The 14,876-nt window shown below is 45.3% G+C and overlaps 1 protein-coding gene across 8 annotated transcripts in view; it reads left to right on the top strand.

The window, feature by feature from the left end:
- shank2b (SH3 and multiple ankyrin repeat domains 2b) overlaps positions 1 to 14,876 on the top strand; it is a 215,086-nt gene that overhangs the window by 191,947 nt on the left and 8,263 nt on the right. For 5 of the 8 annotated variants that reach the window (XM_030414028.1, XM_030414026.1, XM_030414024.1 and 2 more), the window contains 3 exons: positions 1,373 to 1,485; positions 2,511 to 2,616; positions 3,661 to 6,160. In XM_030414028.1, coding sequence (XP_030269888.1) covers positions 1,373 to 1,485; positions 2,511 to 2,616; positions 3,661 to 6,160 — 2,719 coding nt within the window. Of the gene's footprint in view, positions 1 to 732; positions 772 to 1,372; positions 1,486 to 2,510; positions 2,617 to 3,660; positions 6,161 to 14,876 lie in introns of all 8 variants that reach the window. The other 3 variants (XM_030414027.1, XM_030414022.1, XM_030414021.1) reach the window with 1 other exon arrangement.

Here is a 14,876-nt window from a genome sequence, read left to right as displayed (position 1 = left end):
TGTTCACAACCACAGATTATTTCTTCTTTCTTTTGACTCAATATCGCACCGTGTGGATGCTGAGTAGTCACGTTTGATTAAAGCTGTAGTTCGCCTCAGAGTGCTTCCTAAACCCTTCGTGCAGGAGCAGGAGCGACCTCACATATTTACTCCTCCTGGAGCTTCAGATGCAGAGGAACATAGCAGCAGACCTTTAATGAGGAATGACAGAATGTTTTACTCGTGCGTCTTTCTGTCTGTGAGTGTTTGTGCATATGTAAAGAAAAAATGTGAAATGACAACAAAACAGTCGCTGTATGTCAATGTTTGTTCACTTTACCTGAACTGTAAAGGTTTGTCATGTCTCTTCTTCATGTGTGCCTCTTTTTTTTTCCTCCTCTGTTGCAGGCTTGTGTGTGTGTGTAACTGTGTTTACGTATGTGTGTTTGTGTTTGTGTGTATGTGTGTTTGTCTGTGTGTGTTTGTGTGAGGAGGGGGAGGTTTATTCCAGGAAATGTTTCACTCACAGATAGGTTTCCAGGGCAACCGTGTTGCATGTTGTCTGATTAGCCGTAGCTGCAATCCAACCGGGAGAGCGATCGGAGAGAGAGAGGAAATGTGCACTTTTTCTGTTCTGTGTGTGTTTTTGTGTTTTAGCTCTAACCGTAGTGAAGGTCATTGATGTTCCTTTCCTCCCCCTTTCCTCCCCTCCCCACCTCTCCCCTTTCCCCCACTCCTCTCCTCTGTGTGTAGATGCGCAGAAGAAGAGGATTGTTTTCCAAGTCACTCTAAGTAATCACTCCCCCTAATGCATGGAAGCTTTCTACATCCAAGACCGAGCTAGGGGACGCAGGGAGGTGATAGAGCAAGGAGGCTAGATCAGGGCTAGCATGTAGCTTCTGTTAGCATAAACCCTTTAGGTGGACTCTTATCTGATGGCATCATCACACACCAGAGGGAAGTTCAGTTCTGCCAAATTTGCCGTTGACACCTTTCCCACGTAGCAGGCTCATGAAAGAAAATCAGACTGAGAAAGATAACGGCAAACTTGACAGACTTCACATTCATTGCTCATTTTACATTCAATGAGGCAACGACCCTGAGAGTTGGATGATGCTGCTGAGTCGGCTGTTTGGAAAGAGCTTGCACGGCTTGCGAGGCTGGACGCACCCCGATGCATTTCATCAAAGTCCTCCTGTGCCCCCCTCCACAAAATTTTCTTTCAGTGTTTTTTGTTTCAGTTTCATCCGCAACCCAGTGTGGACACACAGGAAAGGGTCACTGTGAATGATTAGCTTGCGTTTGGCCCATAAAAAACCCCTCGAAGGCTTTGCAAATTATGTCATGCCCTCGTCGTTTCTGTTGCTCATCACCGCTTGTTTTATTTTTGCAGACAAAGTTGAAGAGATGACACACGCGCAGAAGACCTCACCTGTCGATATGAAGATTGCTACAATCAAACCACGCCCATCCAGTCGCTGTTTGGTGACGCAAGCTGACATGAATGTAAGTAAAGAAAACTGAACTGAACATTTGATTATTTGTTACACAGAATGTAAAGTACACTGTGGCGTTACTTTGGGATTCTGAAGCTGTTGAGCTCTTGTTTGGGGTTTTAGTGGATTATATTATGTAAGATATGGCTTGAATTTAAGTCTAAACATTCAAAATATAAAATACATCCTGCACAGAGTGTGAACAAACAACAGTAATACCACTTTGTTGTCAAGAGGTAATATTCTGATCCCCAGGTAGTTTCAGTTAGAAGATGTATGCCACATTTTAAAATCTCTCTTAACTGAATAAATAAACAAAATAAACTTAAAAATGCAAGAACAGAAATATTCTTTCCCAACAGCAAAGTACAACCACACTAACTAATTAACTCCTTAATTACTCTAAAACGAGCTCAATCGCCTCGTTATCTCATCGTTAAACACACTTCATACAAACTGAATAAAACTTAACAAAACAGTCTTGGTTTGTTTTCTCACCCGCTGCTCATGTCCGCCGTGTCTTCTCGTCCCCGGAGTCATAGTCCTTGTCAGAGCCTCTGTAAATCACCTCTGTACTGTACTCCCTGTCTTCAAACTGACTGTGGCTGGTGTGTTCAGTCCCAGTCTGCTGTCCACTTCTTTTACTTGGACGCAGTAGAGCCTAGTTGCCCAAAATGACTTGCTCTGTGATCCAGGCAGACTTCCATCAGCTAATAGGGTCGCTAGCTCCCCAGCTACATCCAAAAATAGCTAGCAAAGATTAGCAGTTAGGGTAGTTACTGTTGTTTTGGAGCTCAAATTCTGGCCATATTTTATAAATCAAAACTTTTAAATGTCTTTTGACTAGAATGTTTTTGGTTGTTTGCTTCCTCCACAGATTGAACTTCCTCAATACAATTCTTTGAATTTAATACAGACAAAAAACAGTTTATTTTATAGTGTCTTTTTTAATGATAGATATCTGAAACCAAATGCTATTAGGGAGCCGATGATGTGTGTTTTTGGGTGTGTCATTAACAACTTTCTGGTTTGCAGTCCTTGTATCATGACCGCCAGGGAGTTGCAGTGGTGCCACCCACTGTGCCAGGGGCTTTCCTGGGGATACCTGAGAAGGGGACGATGAAAAAGCAAAAGTCCATAGGTATGTTGTGTATACAGTGTGTGTGTGTGTGTGTGTGTTGGAGGGCATGGTGTGTGTCAGCTTGAGTTGTGAACTCCAGCACCTGGTGCTTTTAGCTTGTCGTAATATTTTATTAATGCTCGGAGGACTTGCTCTGTGTGCTCAATATTAAAGCTAATTATAGATAAATTAGAATGATCCAGTCAGCAAAGTGTGCTTTCAGGCGATAATATTGGAGGTCATTGAGCAAATGCTGAGACCTCATTCTCACTGCTGAACTAGAGGGACGTCATGCAGGCTAATATTACTCAAAGCTTTTTTGATTTGCAGTGCCATCATTATTATGACAGAAATTTAATGTCTTTTTATTTTGCTTGAACTGCCATGAAAGCACTTTGAGCTTGTTTTCGTTTGATGACACTCTGGGGAAAGGTGTCACTTGGGAAATGCTGATATCTGTGAAGTATATGATGTCACTCATTGACCTGAGCAAGGTGCTTCCTCCCCCAACTTTAACATTTAAAGAATTGTGTAACTGTATATAGGAAAGGAAGGAAACAAGCATCTTCTGAAAGATGGATGAACAGCCTAGTCACGTCTATATACTGAGGAGGCTGCTCTAAACCTGAATTTATCATTGTTTCAAAACATGTGTACATTTGTGAATGTCTTTAAATTGAGATAACTTGACATGACACCTTTTTAATTTATACAACTCCATGGCTACTATTTGGAACACATCTCAATTCATCATTTGACCTTTAATCTAAATGTTTATTCTTGTCCTTGTTTCTTTTTTCAACACAACAGTTGGAGGGTAATTGGTCAAATTAACTCACCAGGAAATTCCCACTTGGTGCTGTAACATCTTATAGTTGGCCACTTTTCTTTCTGGCCTCCACCGATTTCAGGAACCCCCTGCCTGGATAAATAAAGGTTAAGAAACAGCTCACATCAGTGAATGAGACGTTTCCTGTTGAAAGAGGAGGCCATGCTGGAAATAAAAAATAGGGATGTCTCCCTCAGGTCCTCACATAATTTTTCTTTCTGCTCCACTTCTCCCAGATGCATCGCAGGATGAGAAACAGGGATATCTCACACCTCCCCTACTCAAGTTCGCCCGCAGCCTCTCTATGCCTGACACCTCAGAGGACATTCCTCCTCCCCCAGCCATTTCACCGCCATCGCCACCTGCCTACAACTCAGCTGCTGGACCTACACCCAAGAGCTACGGCACCACACGACCCAGCTTCACCCAGAACTCACCCAATGCGGTGACAACCATTAGCCGAACCACAGACGCCAGTACGTTAAGGCGTGGCTACTTCCGCCAGAGCTCAGAGCATTTTGAAAGCACACGCACTCGAGGGCGCACACCAGTGCCAGAGAACCCTTACTCCGAGGTGGGCAATAAGACACTGTATGTGCCAGCGAAACCGGCGCGTAGGAAGGGAATGCTAGTAAAGCAGTCCAATGTTGAGGACAGTCCTGAGAAAACATGTCGCGTGCCAGCAAGCCCCTCAGGCCCGGTTTCCATGCCTACCACACCTGTAGAACGAACGTGCTCCTCCATCCCCATCCCCACTATCATCGTTAAGGAGCCCTCCACCAGCAGCAGTGGCAAGAGCAGCCAGGGTAGCAGTATGGAGATCGAGCCCACCACCCCTGAACACCCACCCCTCACGCCCACTGTAGGTGGAAGCGGAGGTTTGCGTCCTGAAGATCCTATGTCTCTAGGCAACCCGTTTGCAGCAGCTATTGCCGGGGCAGTACGGGACCGGGAGAAGAGGTTAGAGGCAAAAAAGCACTCAATTGCCTTCCAGTCAATAGACATGGGGGATGATGAATTTAGTAGTCCCACCCCAACCCCTCGCCTTCGCCAGTCAAAATCCATCGATGAAGGCATGTTCAGTAGCGACGAGCGGCTTAGAAGGATACTGGCGCCTTCAGCGGCACAGCTCGGGCCCCCTGTTGGGGGCGGCAGTGGCAACATGACTGATTTCAACACTCCTGAGCCTACAGTGGTGCGGGAGCCTCTTAACACCAGAACAGGCCAGTGTCCCAACCTGGACAGTCCTGTAAGTCTCCCATCCACTCCTCCTAAGAGCCACTACAGGGCCAATGGGACCTACCTCCATCCTGTCACCGGCAAGCCCTTGGACCCTAACTCTCCACTCGCTCTGGCCCTGGCAGCTCGTGACCGGGCAATGAAGGAGCAACAGAACCATCCTCAGAATCAGCCACAAAATCCTCCTCAGGTTCAGCAATCTGCCAAGCATGAAGCCCAGTCCCTCCCAATTCAGCCAAGCCACAAACCAGACCTCAACCAACCGCTGTTTATTGACACCAAACTACGCTCTGGGATCGAGACAAGTTTCGCTGCAATCTCCACTGCAACCATGGGGCGGCCCGGCCGAGGTGGCCTGAGGAGACAGTTGACAGAGCAGAAATATGAGTCTGACGGGGCACGAGAAGAACGGCAGCATCAGGCAGTTGAGGAGAGGAAAAGTGCGCCAGCGGATGTGGCAGACACGTCACAGCCAAAGTCAGCCGGGCTGTTGATGGTCCACACCACAGACGCCAGCAACAAGGTTAACAACCAGGAGGAGGGGCAGGACAGCAACAGGCCATCAGAACTGAAGGACCCCAACCAACCTGATCCTCTCAAAGCTTCAACTCTGTCCGTCAACCCCCAGCCGCCCTCGTTGCGGAGGAGGAGCATTCCCTTAGGCGAGTCCTTGGATGAACCGGTCAAGCTGCCCTTTCGCATCCCCCCTCCCCCTCTGGCCTCAGTTGACATCGACGAGGACTTTGACTTCACAGAGCCCCTCCCACCACCACTGGAGTTTGCCAACAGTATTGACATTCCTGATGATCAGGCTAGTGCCATTGCAGAGATGCTTCACCAACAGAGACGGAATGGGGGACCTCCTCTACCCCCGTACCATGCTCACGCTCCGCCACCTGTCACTGATCAACTCAAACGGGTCACAAACAACATGCCACCATCATACCCTCCTCCTCCACCTGACCCGGAGTCCGGGGTAGGTGACTCGGGCATTGAAGAGGTAGACAGCCGCAGTAGCGGGGATCCTCAGCACATGGAGACCACCAGCACCGTTTCCAGTATCTCCACGCTGTCGTCAGAGGGAGGCTTCTGCGACAGCACTCTGGAGAGCCTCTATGCCACTGCAGACGGGCATGCCTTCCTGGTGGATCGGCCTCCTGTGCCACCCAAACCCAAGGGCAAGTCAGTCATCAACAGAACATCGCTTTATCATGATGCTCTCATTGAAGAGCCCCCGGAGTCCTATGGGTCACCACCTCAGGCCCCTCCCCCTCCCCCCTCATCCTCTGAACCTCCTAGGACTCCTACGCAAAGAACATCCAAACTGTGGGGCGATCAGCCCCCTGAGCTGCGCAGCCCTCCATCTACACCAGACTCCAAGAACACCGTCATCACCGAACTGAGCTCCATTCTGCAGCAAATGAACCGTGACAGGCCAGCCAAGCCAGGAGAAAGCCTCGACTCCCCCACCGGGACCAGGGGAGCCTTCGGAGCAAGGTAGGTCATCATGACTCAGGGTTTACTAATTCTTGGTTCTCAGTTTTTGTTATTTTGATATTGTGTTCTCCATGCCTCATGCTTTCCATGACCTGAATAAGCTCTGTCTGCTTCACTTGAATATACTGCCTCATTATACATATACTTCATATATCATTTATTTGAATTGTTTGAAAGAGTGTTAGTACAGCATTGGTTCAGCCACAATACTGCAAAACATTTTCTCTCTTACTCCTTGATGCATCTCACCATGCAGATACTTTGGGTTTGATTTTCAAGGTTTTGTGGTATAAATGACAAAAGAAACTGTCAACAGATTTGTGTGGACAGTTGGGTCTTTTTTCTGGTAGCTTATTGGGTCTTGTTGGCTTTAGGTTTTGTACTCTCTCGGTCTTAGAACTAAGCTGGTGGTTTTGAGTTGTGTGAAGCTGCAGGGGTTTGTTTGTATGTCATGTGAAGGTTTATCTGAAATTCAAGAAATGCCATAAACCTGTGATATTCATTTAGTAAATTATGGTCCCATTTAGAGTAAAACAGACAATAAAGCACGGTATACTTTAGCGTGTGGGTCATCAACGCTGCTTTGCAATCCTTAGGGGTTCTTCATAGAAGCTGCAGGGTGGCCAACCGATTGCTGTTGGATAATATTTCAAAAGTTTATATTCTTTCAAAACAAAAAGTTAAGTTTACACTGAATTAGCGAGGCTGTCTATGATTGATGTTAGCAAGCTTACCTAGCGTTTCAATAAATAACAGCACATATCTGTAACAGCACATTGTTTTCTAGCAGGAAGATTTTGCTTGTTGCACACGGATGCTATAAGACACCAAAGGGCATGCGTAAGAAATTATGTTTTTTGAGATTATGTGGCTAACTACATATTATTGAAAGATTCTAGCCACTTAGCTTCACATCATTGTTTAATATGCAATATGATTTTATACAGTATACATTGTCAAGGGTCCACGCTCTGTATGTTGAAGACTCCTGCTTCAGGGCAAGTTAACCTCATGATTGACACGTCCTCTAGTTCTCAGTCAGATCCAATCAGGATATGCTCTCCAGCTCCACCGTCTCATCCTAATATGGTCACCTCTGAATTTATACTTGAGGCTTCAAACCGGTAGTCTATGTTGGAGGGTTTACTCTTGATTGAAGCATGGTAGCAGTTTGTCAGGTCTTGTAACTGTGTTATTGGGTCATGATCCACTGATGACCTGCTGTAAGTTCTTAACCTGAAGATCCGATGAAAAACACTGTGGGGAGCTGAATCCTCAGTTTGTAAAGTAGCACATGTGCAGACATCATTTATCATTCAGCTCATCTTCTCACTTTTTTATCCGTTTGACATTTATTCACACTGTTTTCTGTCACATTCCTCAGCCGAATGTTTACTTGGATGAAAGCACAACGCACCGTCTGAGATTGAGAGCAGTCCCTTTAGGCGATAGATACGAACATGAACGCTGTTCACTTGTTGATCGGTGCTGTGTGGTAGATCAGTAGAACGAGATTGATTCCTTGCTTTGCCATGTTTGAGACTGTCCGGAGCACGCAGGAGTCAAATTTGTAGTAACTGGGACAACGTTTTGGTGGACCCTGCACCTGAACCAGCTCATCTCGTGGTTTTTTAAACTCACATCTCCCTCTGTATGAGAGGGAAATAAAAAGCACAATAAATAATTCACTGCTCACATGCATTTTGTATGAATGGTCCCATCGCTCATCAGAGAGGTGTAGAGAGCAGAGGGAGAGCGTTGATTCCTTTGGGTTCCTGCTGTTACATCAACACTGTGACGTTGAGATGTGGTGATTACAAACAGTGAGACGGCCGGCAGCTGCTCAGGTCCGGCCTCGCGTACCCTCCTTCATGCTTCACGTCGCATGCTATCATGTTATCCTCATTTTCCTCCTCTGCAGTTCATAGTCGTGTCTGTTGACCTTTACTCCTTGTACTCATTTCACTTTCAGCTCACGCCTCTCCATCTTCATCTCCATTCTCTTCAGTCTCCTGTAGTTCCTTCATCTCCTCTTTCTTCATGTCCTCTGTGTCTCACATCTTCACAGGTACGTTCCATCGGCTGCCACCACGTCACACCACAACCTCTGTCCACGCTTGTGTGTTTGAAATGCTGTGAATCCCTGCCATGCGTTCATCAATAACTGAACTGTCATTATCTCCCTTCCCCCCATACTGACGGGAAGTCGGGTGAAGTTTCATCGTCCACAAAACATTTCTGGTGCAAGACCAACAACTGAAATAGTTGAAAAGTGTTTAAAACAACTCGAGCCTGAACAATACTCGATTTCTGGGGCTGATACAGATGTTAATACGTTAACAATATATCAACATATTGGCAGATATTTTTTGCAGTGCTCCTTCAAATGTGGTCATCGGACACTTGTGACACAGTTGTCACAGCAAGAATCTTTTTCTGCATTATAATATCTAAAAGAGAGTTTTCATTTCAGCCCATGTAGGGAGACATTTACATTATACCGATAAGACAGTTCTGTCACAGGCTAATATCAGCCAGTCTAAATATCAGTCGAGCCGTTTAAAAACATAAAATGTCTCTGTCTAGTGTAATCCAACTCTCCAGAAGCCCTCAGATCCCACACTGATTTTAAAGACATTATTTACACCATTTTTAAAGCCGGAATCCTCACTGTAGATGCTAAGCTAAACGTGCTAGCGTGTAACCCGTTTGAAGTGATTGCAAGAGCATGACAGCATGTCGAGGGTGTAAATAATGTCTGTTCAGATCAGTGTGGGATCTCAGGGCTTCTGGAGACTTAGATTACGCTGGACGAGCTGTATGGAGCCATTTCATGTTTGTTTCCTTTGTTTTATATCTCCACCAAGGAGGTTATGTTGGTTGGTTGGTTGGTTGGTTTGTCAGCAGGATTACACAAAAACTACTAAATGTATTCCCATGTAGCTTGGATTGAGGATAGGTCACCAAATCAGGTGTATACAGGTGGTCTGTATCTATGAGTGAGAACAGAAGAGGACTGTTGGGTCTGACGGGAGGTGTCATGTATTCTAGTCAACGTCAACAACTTCAGTTGTTTAGCAGAATGCTGCAAAACTGTTTTTCTGTGAAGCTCCAGAAATGTTGTGTGGACTACGACACTTCACCTGACTTTGATCAGCATGGAGGAAGAGAGGGTGACTGAGTTTACGTTTTTGGGTGAACTGTTCCTTAACTGTTCCTTGGGTGACTCTTCATACTCGTTATAAATGCTTCTCCTGTCGAGTAGATTTGGTTTAGATCACTTCGCAGCAAGAAGATGGATTTAGGTAAAGAAAATTGTGACGTGTTGCAGCAGCTTCAGTATTCAAGATAACCTGATATATGACCCCAAATACATTTTAATGCCACCATGTGTTAAGTCAGACATTTTGGCAAAGAACTGAAGTGAAATAAAGGAACAGATTAAACACAGTGCTTAATGAATGAGCTCAGTTAATGACTTCATCACCACAGCATCATGGTGACTGAAGCATCACGTCTTTGCCTGTAAAACAAAAAGTCGTCTGGTTGTTTCCTTCTGCTGTTCGTGGTTTTATGACATCGAGGTATCAGGTGCATGAAGCTGGCAGCTTCTCAAAGTAAACTGTTTATTCCCCCCAAGCCATGCACTCACTCACTCCTGTGCCGGGAGGATTGTTTGGCTCACAGAATTTCTGGAAATCAGACATTATGTACTTTGTGTTTCAATTTTAGAGTCATGTGAGTCATGTCAGATTTATTGAACATTTGAGCTGCAAATTGGGAAAACTGTTTTACGTCAGCTTTCCTGATGAAAATTACAGGAAATATGTGTTGGATTATTTTCAATGTTCCAGTTTTTCCCTCTTGGGCTTTTGAATAGCGTAAGAACGGGAGTTGAATTCACAAAGCAGTCAAACAAAAAGCAAACACTGCTCGTACAGAATCGGACATTTTAAACTCACGGTCACGCGTGTGCTCTGTATGAAAATGTGTCAATTCCTTCAAAAAAGAAAAACATTGATTTACATGAGGAATTTATAAAAAATAAGGGGGAAACACTTTAAATTAAAACACTTTACATGTGCAACTTGTATTTGGCCCAGCTTGGATCAGAGCTGCACCCACAGACTTCAGTTCCAATTCGTTGCAGTTTGTGGTCTGAGCTGCTGCTTTTGTGAGGTGTAGGAATCTCAAACTTGGTTTAATATTTCAATATTTCTGCCCACATTAAAGACAAAACTCATCACAGTTGTCCCCAGCTGCTGAATATACAATCATACACAGCTGAGACTCGTCCAAAGCAAATGTAATTTACAGCTCTGTGGTTGCTGTTTACTGTATTTTGAATCATGTGCTTAAAGAAACAGGTCTCCTGGCTTCACTGTGTGTGTGTAGTTTAAGTAGTGTTGACTGGTCTGATGAGCTCAGTTCACTTCAGTAACTGGTTCATAACAGGATCAAACAACCAGATGTCGTCCTGCCCTGATGTAACTGCAGCGTTCGCCGCTCGTTCCTAAAGCGACACCGAACGTCCCGCTGAAGTCTCTCAGTCTCTTGTAATCTGGCCTGTTCGATTGTCGCTCTGAGGAGTTTGTGTGTGTTCCTCTTGTCGGATGAAGTTTAAGCCCTACTCACTCGTGTGCCGCCGGGGTCTGTGATTATCTGCCTCCGTGCTCAGAAGGGGGTTTTGAGTTGTAGCTGTGTGGAGAGGGTTGCCAGGCGCGGCGGCAGAAGATAAGGTTGTAGGCAGCGAGAGGGCACCTCGTCATGTGAGGAGGCCCGCGGAGGGTGAAGGTGGTCCTGCTTCTGAGGCCGTCAAACAGATGGCAACAGAGATGCACAGAAGATGGCCTAGATTCACACATGCTCCCTCTCCTCCTCTCTCCCTCCATCCTCTGCTCTCCTCCTCTCTCCCTCCATCTTCTCTCTCCCTCCATCCTCTGCTCTCCTCCTCTCTCCCTCTTTTCCTTCCTCAGTATGTTAGAATCAGCCTCATCACCAGCGCGAACATCAGATTTTTCTTAGTTGGACATTTGTATTTTTATATTTTTTTTCTCTGTTCTTCTTCTTCTTCTTTTTTTTTTTATCCCTGTCTCTTAGCCTCCCAGATTAAATGTGCGTTGGTTGTGCCTGTGGACGAAAGGGTTGCCTAGCAACCAGCTGATGAGAGCAGCCTTGAGGCCTGCAGTGATGTCAGTCTGAGTCGGGGGAGGGGTGTGTGTTCGTACATGTGTGTGAGAGTGTGTGAGTGTGTGTGTGTGTGTGTGTGTTTGAGATGGAGCGAGAGGATGGCGGCTCTAACCCTCAGCAGAGTTCAACATCATCTCACGCAGGTCACGTGCCGCGCTGCTTTAGTAGGCCACCGTTATGTAACCCAGCACAGCCGAGTCAGTCCGAATGAGTGAGTGTGTGTGTGTGTGTGTGTGTGTGTGTGTGTGTGTGCGCATTCAAGCTTCTATAAATAAAGGCAGCATGTGCATGCATGCCAATGAAACGACCCTGTATGCGTGAGCTGGTGTGTGCTAGAAAGAAGCAGGGAGTCATGCGATGTGTGGGCGTGTCGAAGGCGAGGTCTCCCACCGCTGATATCAATAGCTCTGCATCACTTTCCTTCAAACCCGCTCAGCTGATGGGAGGGCGAGCGCCGCTGCTGCCGAAGTGAAGGAGGCCGGCGAGCGACACGTGCTCACGTTACTTATGTGTTGTGCGATTGTGGTACATTTGCAGAAAGCTGCTGCTGGTTTGTTACTCGATCCTGAACAGTTTAAAGCTCCTCGGAGACTTTTACTGTGATGACCTTGAATTATTGGAGTTATTGATAAACGGTGGAGCTTAGCAATATATCGACACTATATCATGATCATGATTTCAGAATATTCTCTATATGCATCTCGATTTCGGATGTATCATGAAATAAGTCTTCTCGTGGTTTTAAAAGCGAGCTGAACTATCAGACTGTTCTACTTGTTTGAATACTTGTCTGCACCTGCTGCTTTTGTCATTCTATCCATGTTATTGATGATTATTGATCTGAAATCTCTTTCAGTTAAAGCTGCTGTAACTCTTCTGTCTCTCTGCATGTTCACAAACAGACAGGACCACCTTTTTATGTCGTTCTCTGTCCTGATTGGATAAAGTGGGCAGGGATAACAAAGTGTATTTTCTTTTCTAATGCACGAGCAGGAGGAGAGACGTGGGTTAGTGATAAAACACTCTATAACAGCGATTAATGTTGGAGTACAGAACTATGTCGTGTTTATGAAGCGCTCTTGAGGAGATTTTTACAATATTAAGATGGACAGGTTGGAAATGGATTTCTGAAAACTGTTAAAAATGTCCGTCTCTGGTGTCCTGTGAGTCCAACAGTCCAGATCCAAAACATATTCTGTTATATAAAACAAACAGCAGTGAATCTTCCAACAAATGACCACATCAGGTCTAAAATTAACACACAGGAATTTATTTAAATAATGAATTTTACACGAAATCTTGCCGAAACAATGAAACATGAGTTATCCTTTTTGTCCAGTGCTCAACCCAGATTGCTGCCCAGATCTGGCCCACACCAGACTTGTTCATCCGGCCCACATGCAGCACGGAGTGATGGCGCTCCAGTTTGCTCCTGTTTGCCAGAACCGAGCCACAAGCAGGCCGAGAGCGGGCCAGATAAACCAGAACTGGCCCAGATCTGGGCCGCACTTCATTTCTATTTCAGTGGTCTGGATCCGGCCAGTTCTGGTTTATTCGGTTCACTCTTGGCCGACACCTGAGACCAAGTCTGCTCAGATCTGGCAAACAGAAGTGAGTGGCCCGGGTGCCATCACTCCCCGCGGTGTGTGGGCCGCATCAACGCGTCTTATACAATTTTGATTAAACCTCCTCAGCCTGCAGTTAGAAATTCTTACAAGCAACATTTTAATGTTTCATCTGTGAGCGACTCGAGGGAACACTGAGGCGAGGCTGCGTCACGTGGAATACCTCCGAAACTTCTCAACGTGTCGCCATGAAACGTTGGAGCGACTTTGATCCAGAAGAAGACGTCTGCTGACTTTAGTGACGCCCTGATTTTTCATGTGCAGCCGACAAAAGATCAAAGTTAATAATTTTCTAAAGCTGCAGCGATTAGTTGATTAATCAAATGGAAAAGTTAGAGTAAATAAATGAATTTTGGGGTTTTGGAGGCTTCATTCTGGGAAATTTGACAATTTCTGGACTAAACAATTAATCAATTGAACAAGAAATGAGTCGTTAGCAGCAGCCCAACAGGTTTCCATTTAAGTACCTCCACATCGAACACATATAATGATACACAATTAGGTTCAGACTCTTTTGTCTCCAGCAGGATGATGACATTTCCAATAATTTGTTTAATGAGCGAATGCTGCAAAACTAACAACACTTCATCAGCTGTGTTTGATGCTAATTAGTGAATATTAGCATGCAAACAAACTACACTCAAGCGGTGACCCTGGTTAGAGAAAGGAAGTGCCTGACCTCAGCATGTTAGCGTGCCGTCTTTCTGTTTGTGATGAACAGAAATGATAAAAACTTTGTGCACATTAAAGGAGCAACTGGTCACTGAGTGAATGACGGCTGTTGTTATTCCTGCCACGACTTTCTGTGTGTCGCTGCTTTTTAAAGTGACGTCTGAGCGATTAAAGATTGTGTTTGCAATCGATGTTAAATATTTAAGTACAAATCATCCGGACGGCTGAGAGAAACTCACTGCGTGGCTCGTCCTCTTTTTGTCATACGTGACTCCTGGTGGCTGCAAGAAACGGTAATAAGGTCAGAGAAGCTAAACGAGGCACTGTGCTAATTAGTCTAATAGGCAATTACACACTTTTCACATCAATTTGAGTCCTGTAACAAAATGTGTTTAATAGAGGATGAAATACCAGAATACTAATTAGACGAGTGCTTGACAGATCTCAGGTTAAGTATTTTTAAGCGGCTGTGCTGTTGTTTGGAATCCGAGTCGAGCGTTTGCTGTCAGGTTTGATGAAGATGAAAATTAAAATGTGACGAAGGAGCACGAGACCAGAAGTGAAGACAGAAGGCCGGCTGATGAACGTCTCTTTGTTTTCTTTCATCTCATTGTTTGTGTGTCATGTCGTCCATCACGCGTCTCCATCTCATCCATCAACACGACTTCCTGTGGAGAAGCTGGTGTTGAACAGTGAACACTGTAAGTTTTTTCGGGCTTGTTGAAGGCAGCACTTTAACAATGGCCCACTTCCATGTTGGCAGAGCCGACCCGCTTCAGTCCCCTTCACTTCCCCTCGGGCTGTTCCATATGTTACAAGGAGGAAAGAGCCAGATCGAGGCTGCGTGTGACCTCACGAGTGCTGTTCTGCCCTCGTCTGTATCAGCTCCATTTTTGAGTTGACAATTACATTTATTAAAACAAAATCCTCGGGGGAAGTCGAAGGAAGCTGTGATCATTCTGCATGGATTGGTGTGTGTGTGTGTGTGTGTGTGTGGTGTGTGTGTGTGTGTGTGTATCTTTGTGTGACACTGCATCATCACATCCCTCCATCTTGAGAGCAGCAGGTAACATGAGTGTGACTCTCTGTAACTCTCTGATGTGTCTCCTGTGTTTTTGCTTGCAGTGGTGGACTTTGTTTTTTAATGCAGAACTTCTTCTTGTCTTAAAGGAACAGTTCACCTAAAAAAAATGTTTTAAAAATCCTCCTCCTGATGATGTAAAGTCAGG

The sequence above is a fragment of the Sparus aurata genome, chromosome 4 (genome assembly GCF_900880675.1).
Source record: "Sparus aurata chromosome 4, fSpaAur1.1, whole genome shotgun sequence".
Lineage (NCBI taxonomy): Eukaryota > Metazoa > Chordata > Actinopteri > Spariformes > Sparidae > Sparus > Sparus aurata.
The sequence above is the reverse complement of the archived record's forward strand: the minus strand, read 5'-3'. Positions and strand labels throughout refer to the sequence as shown.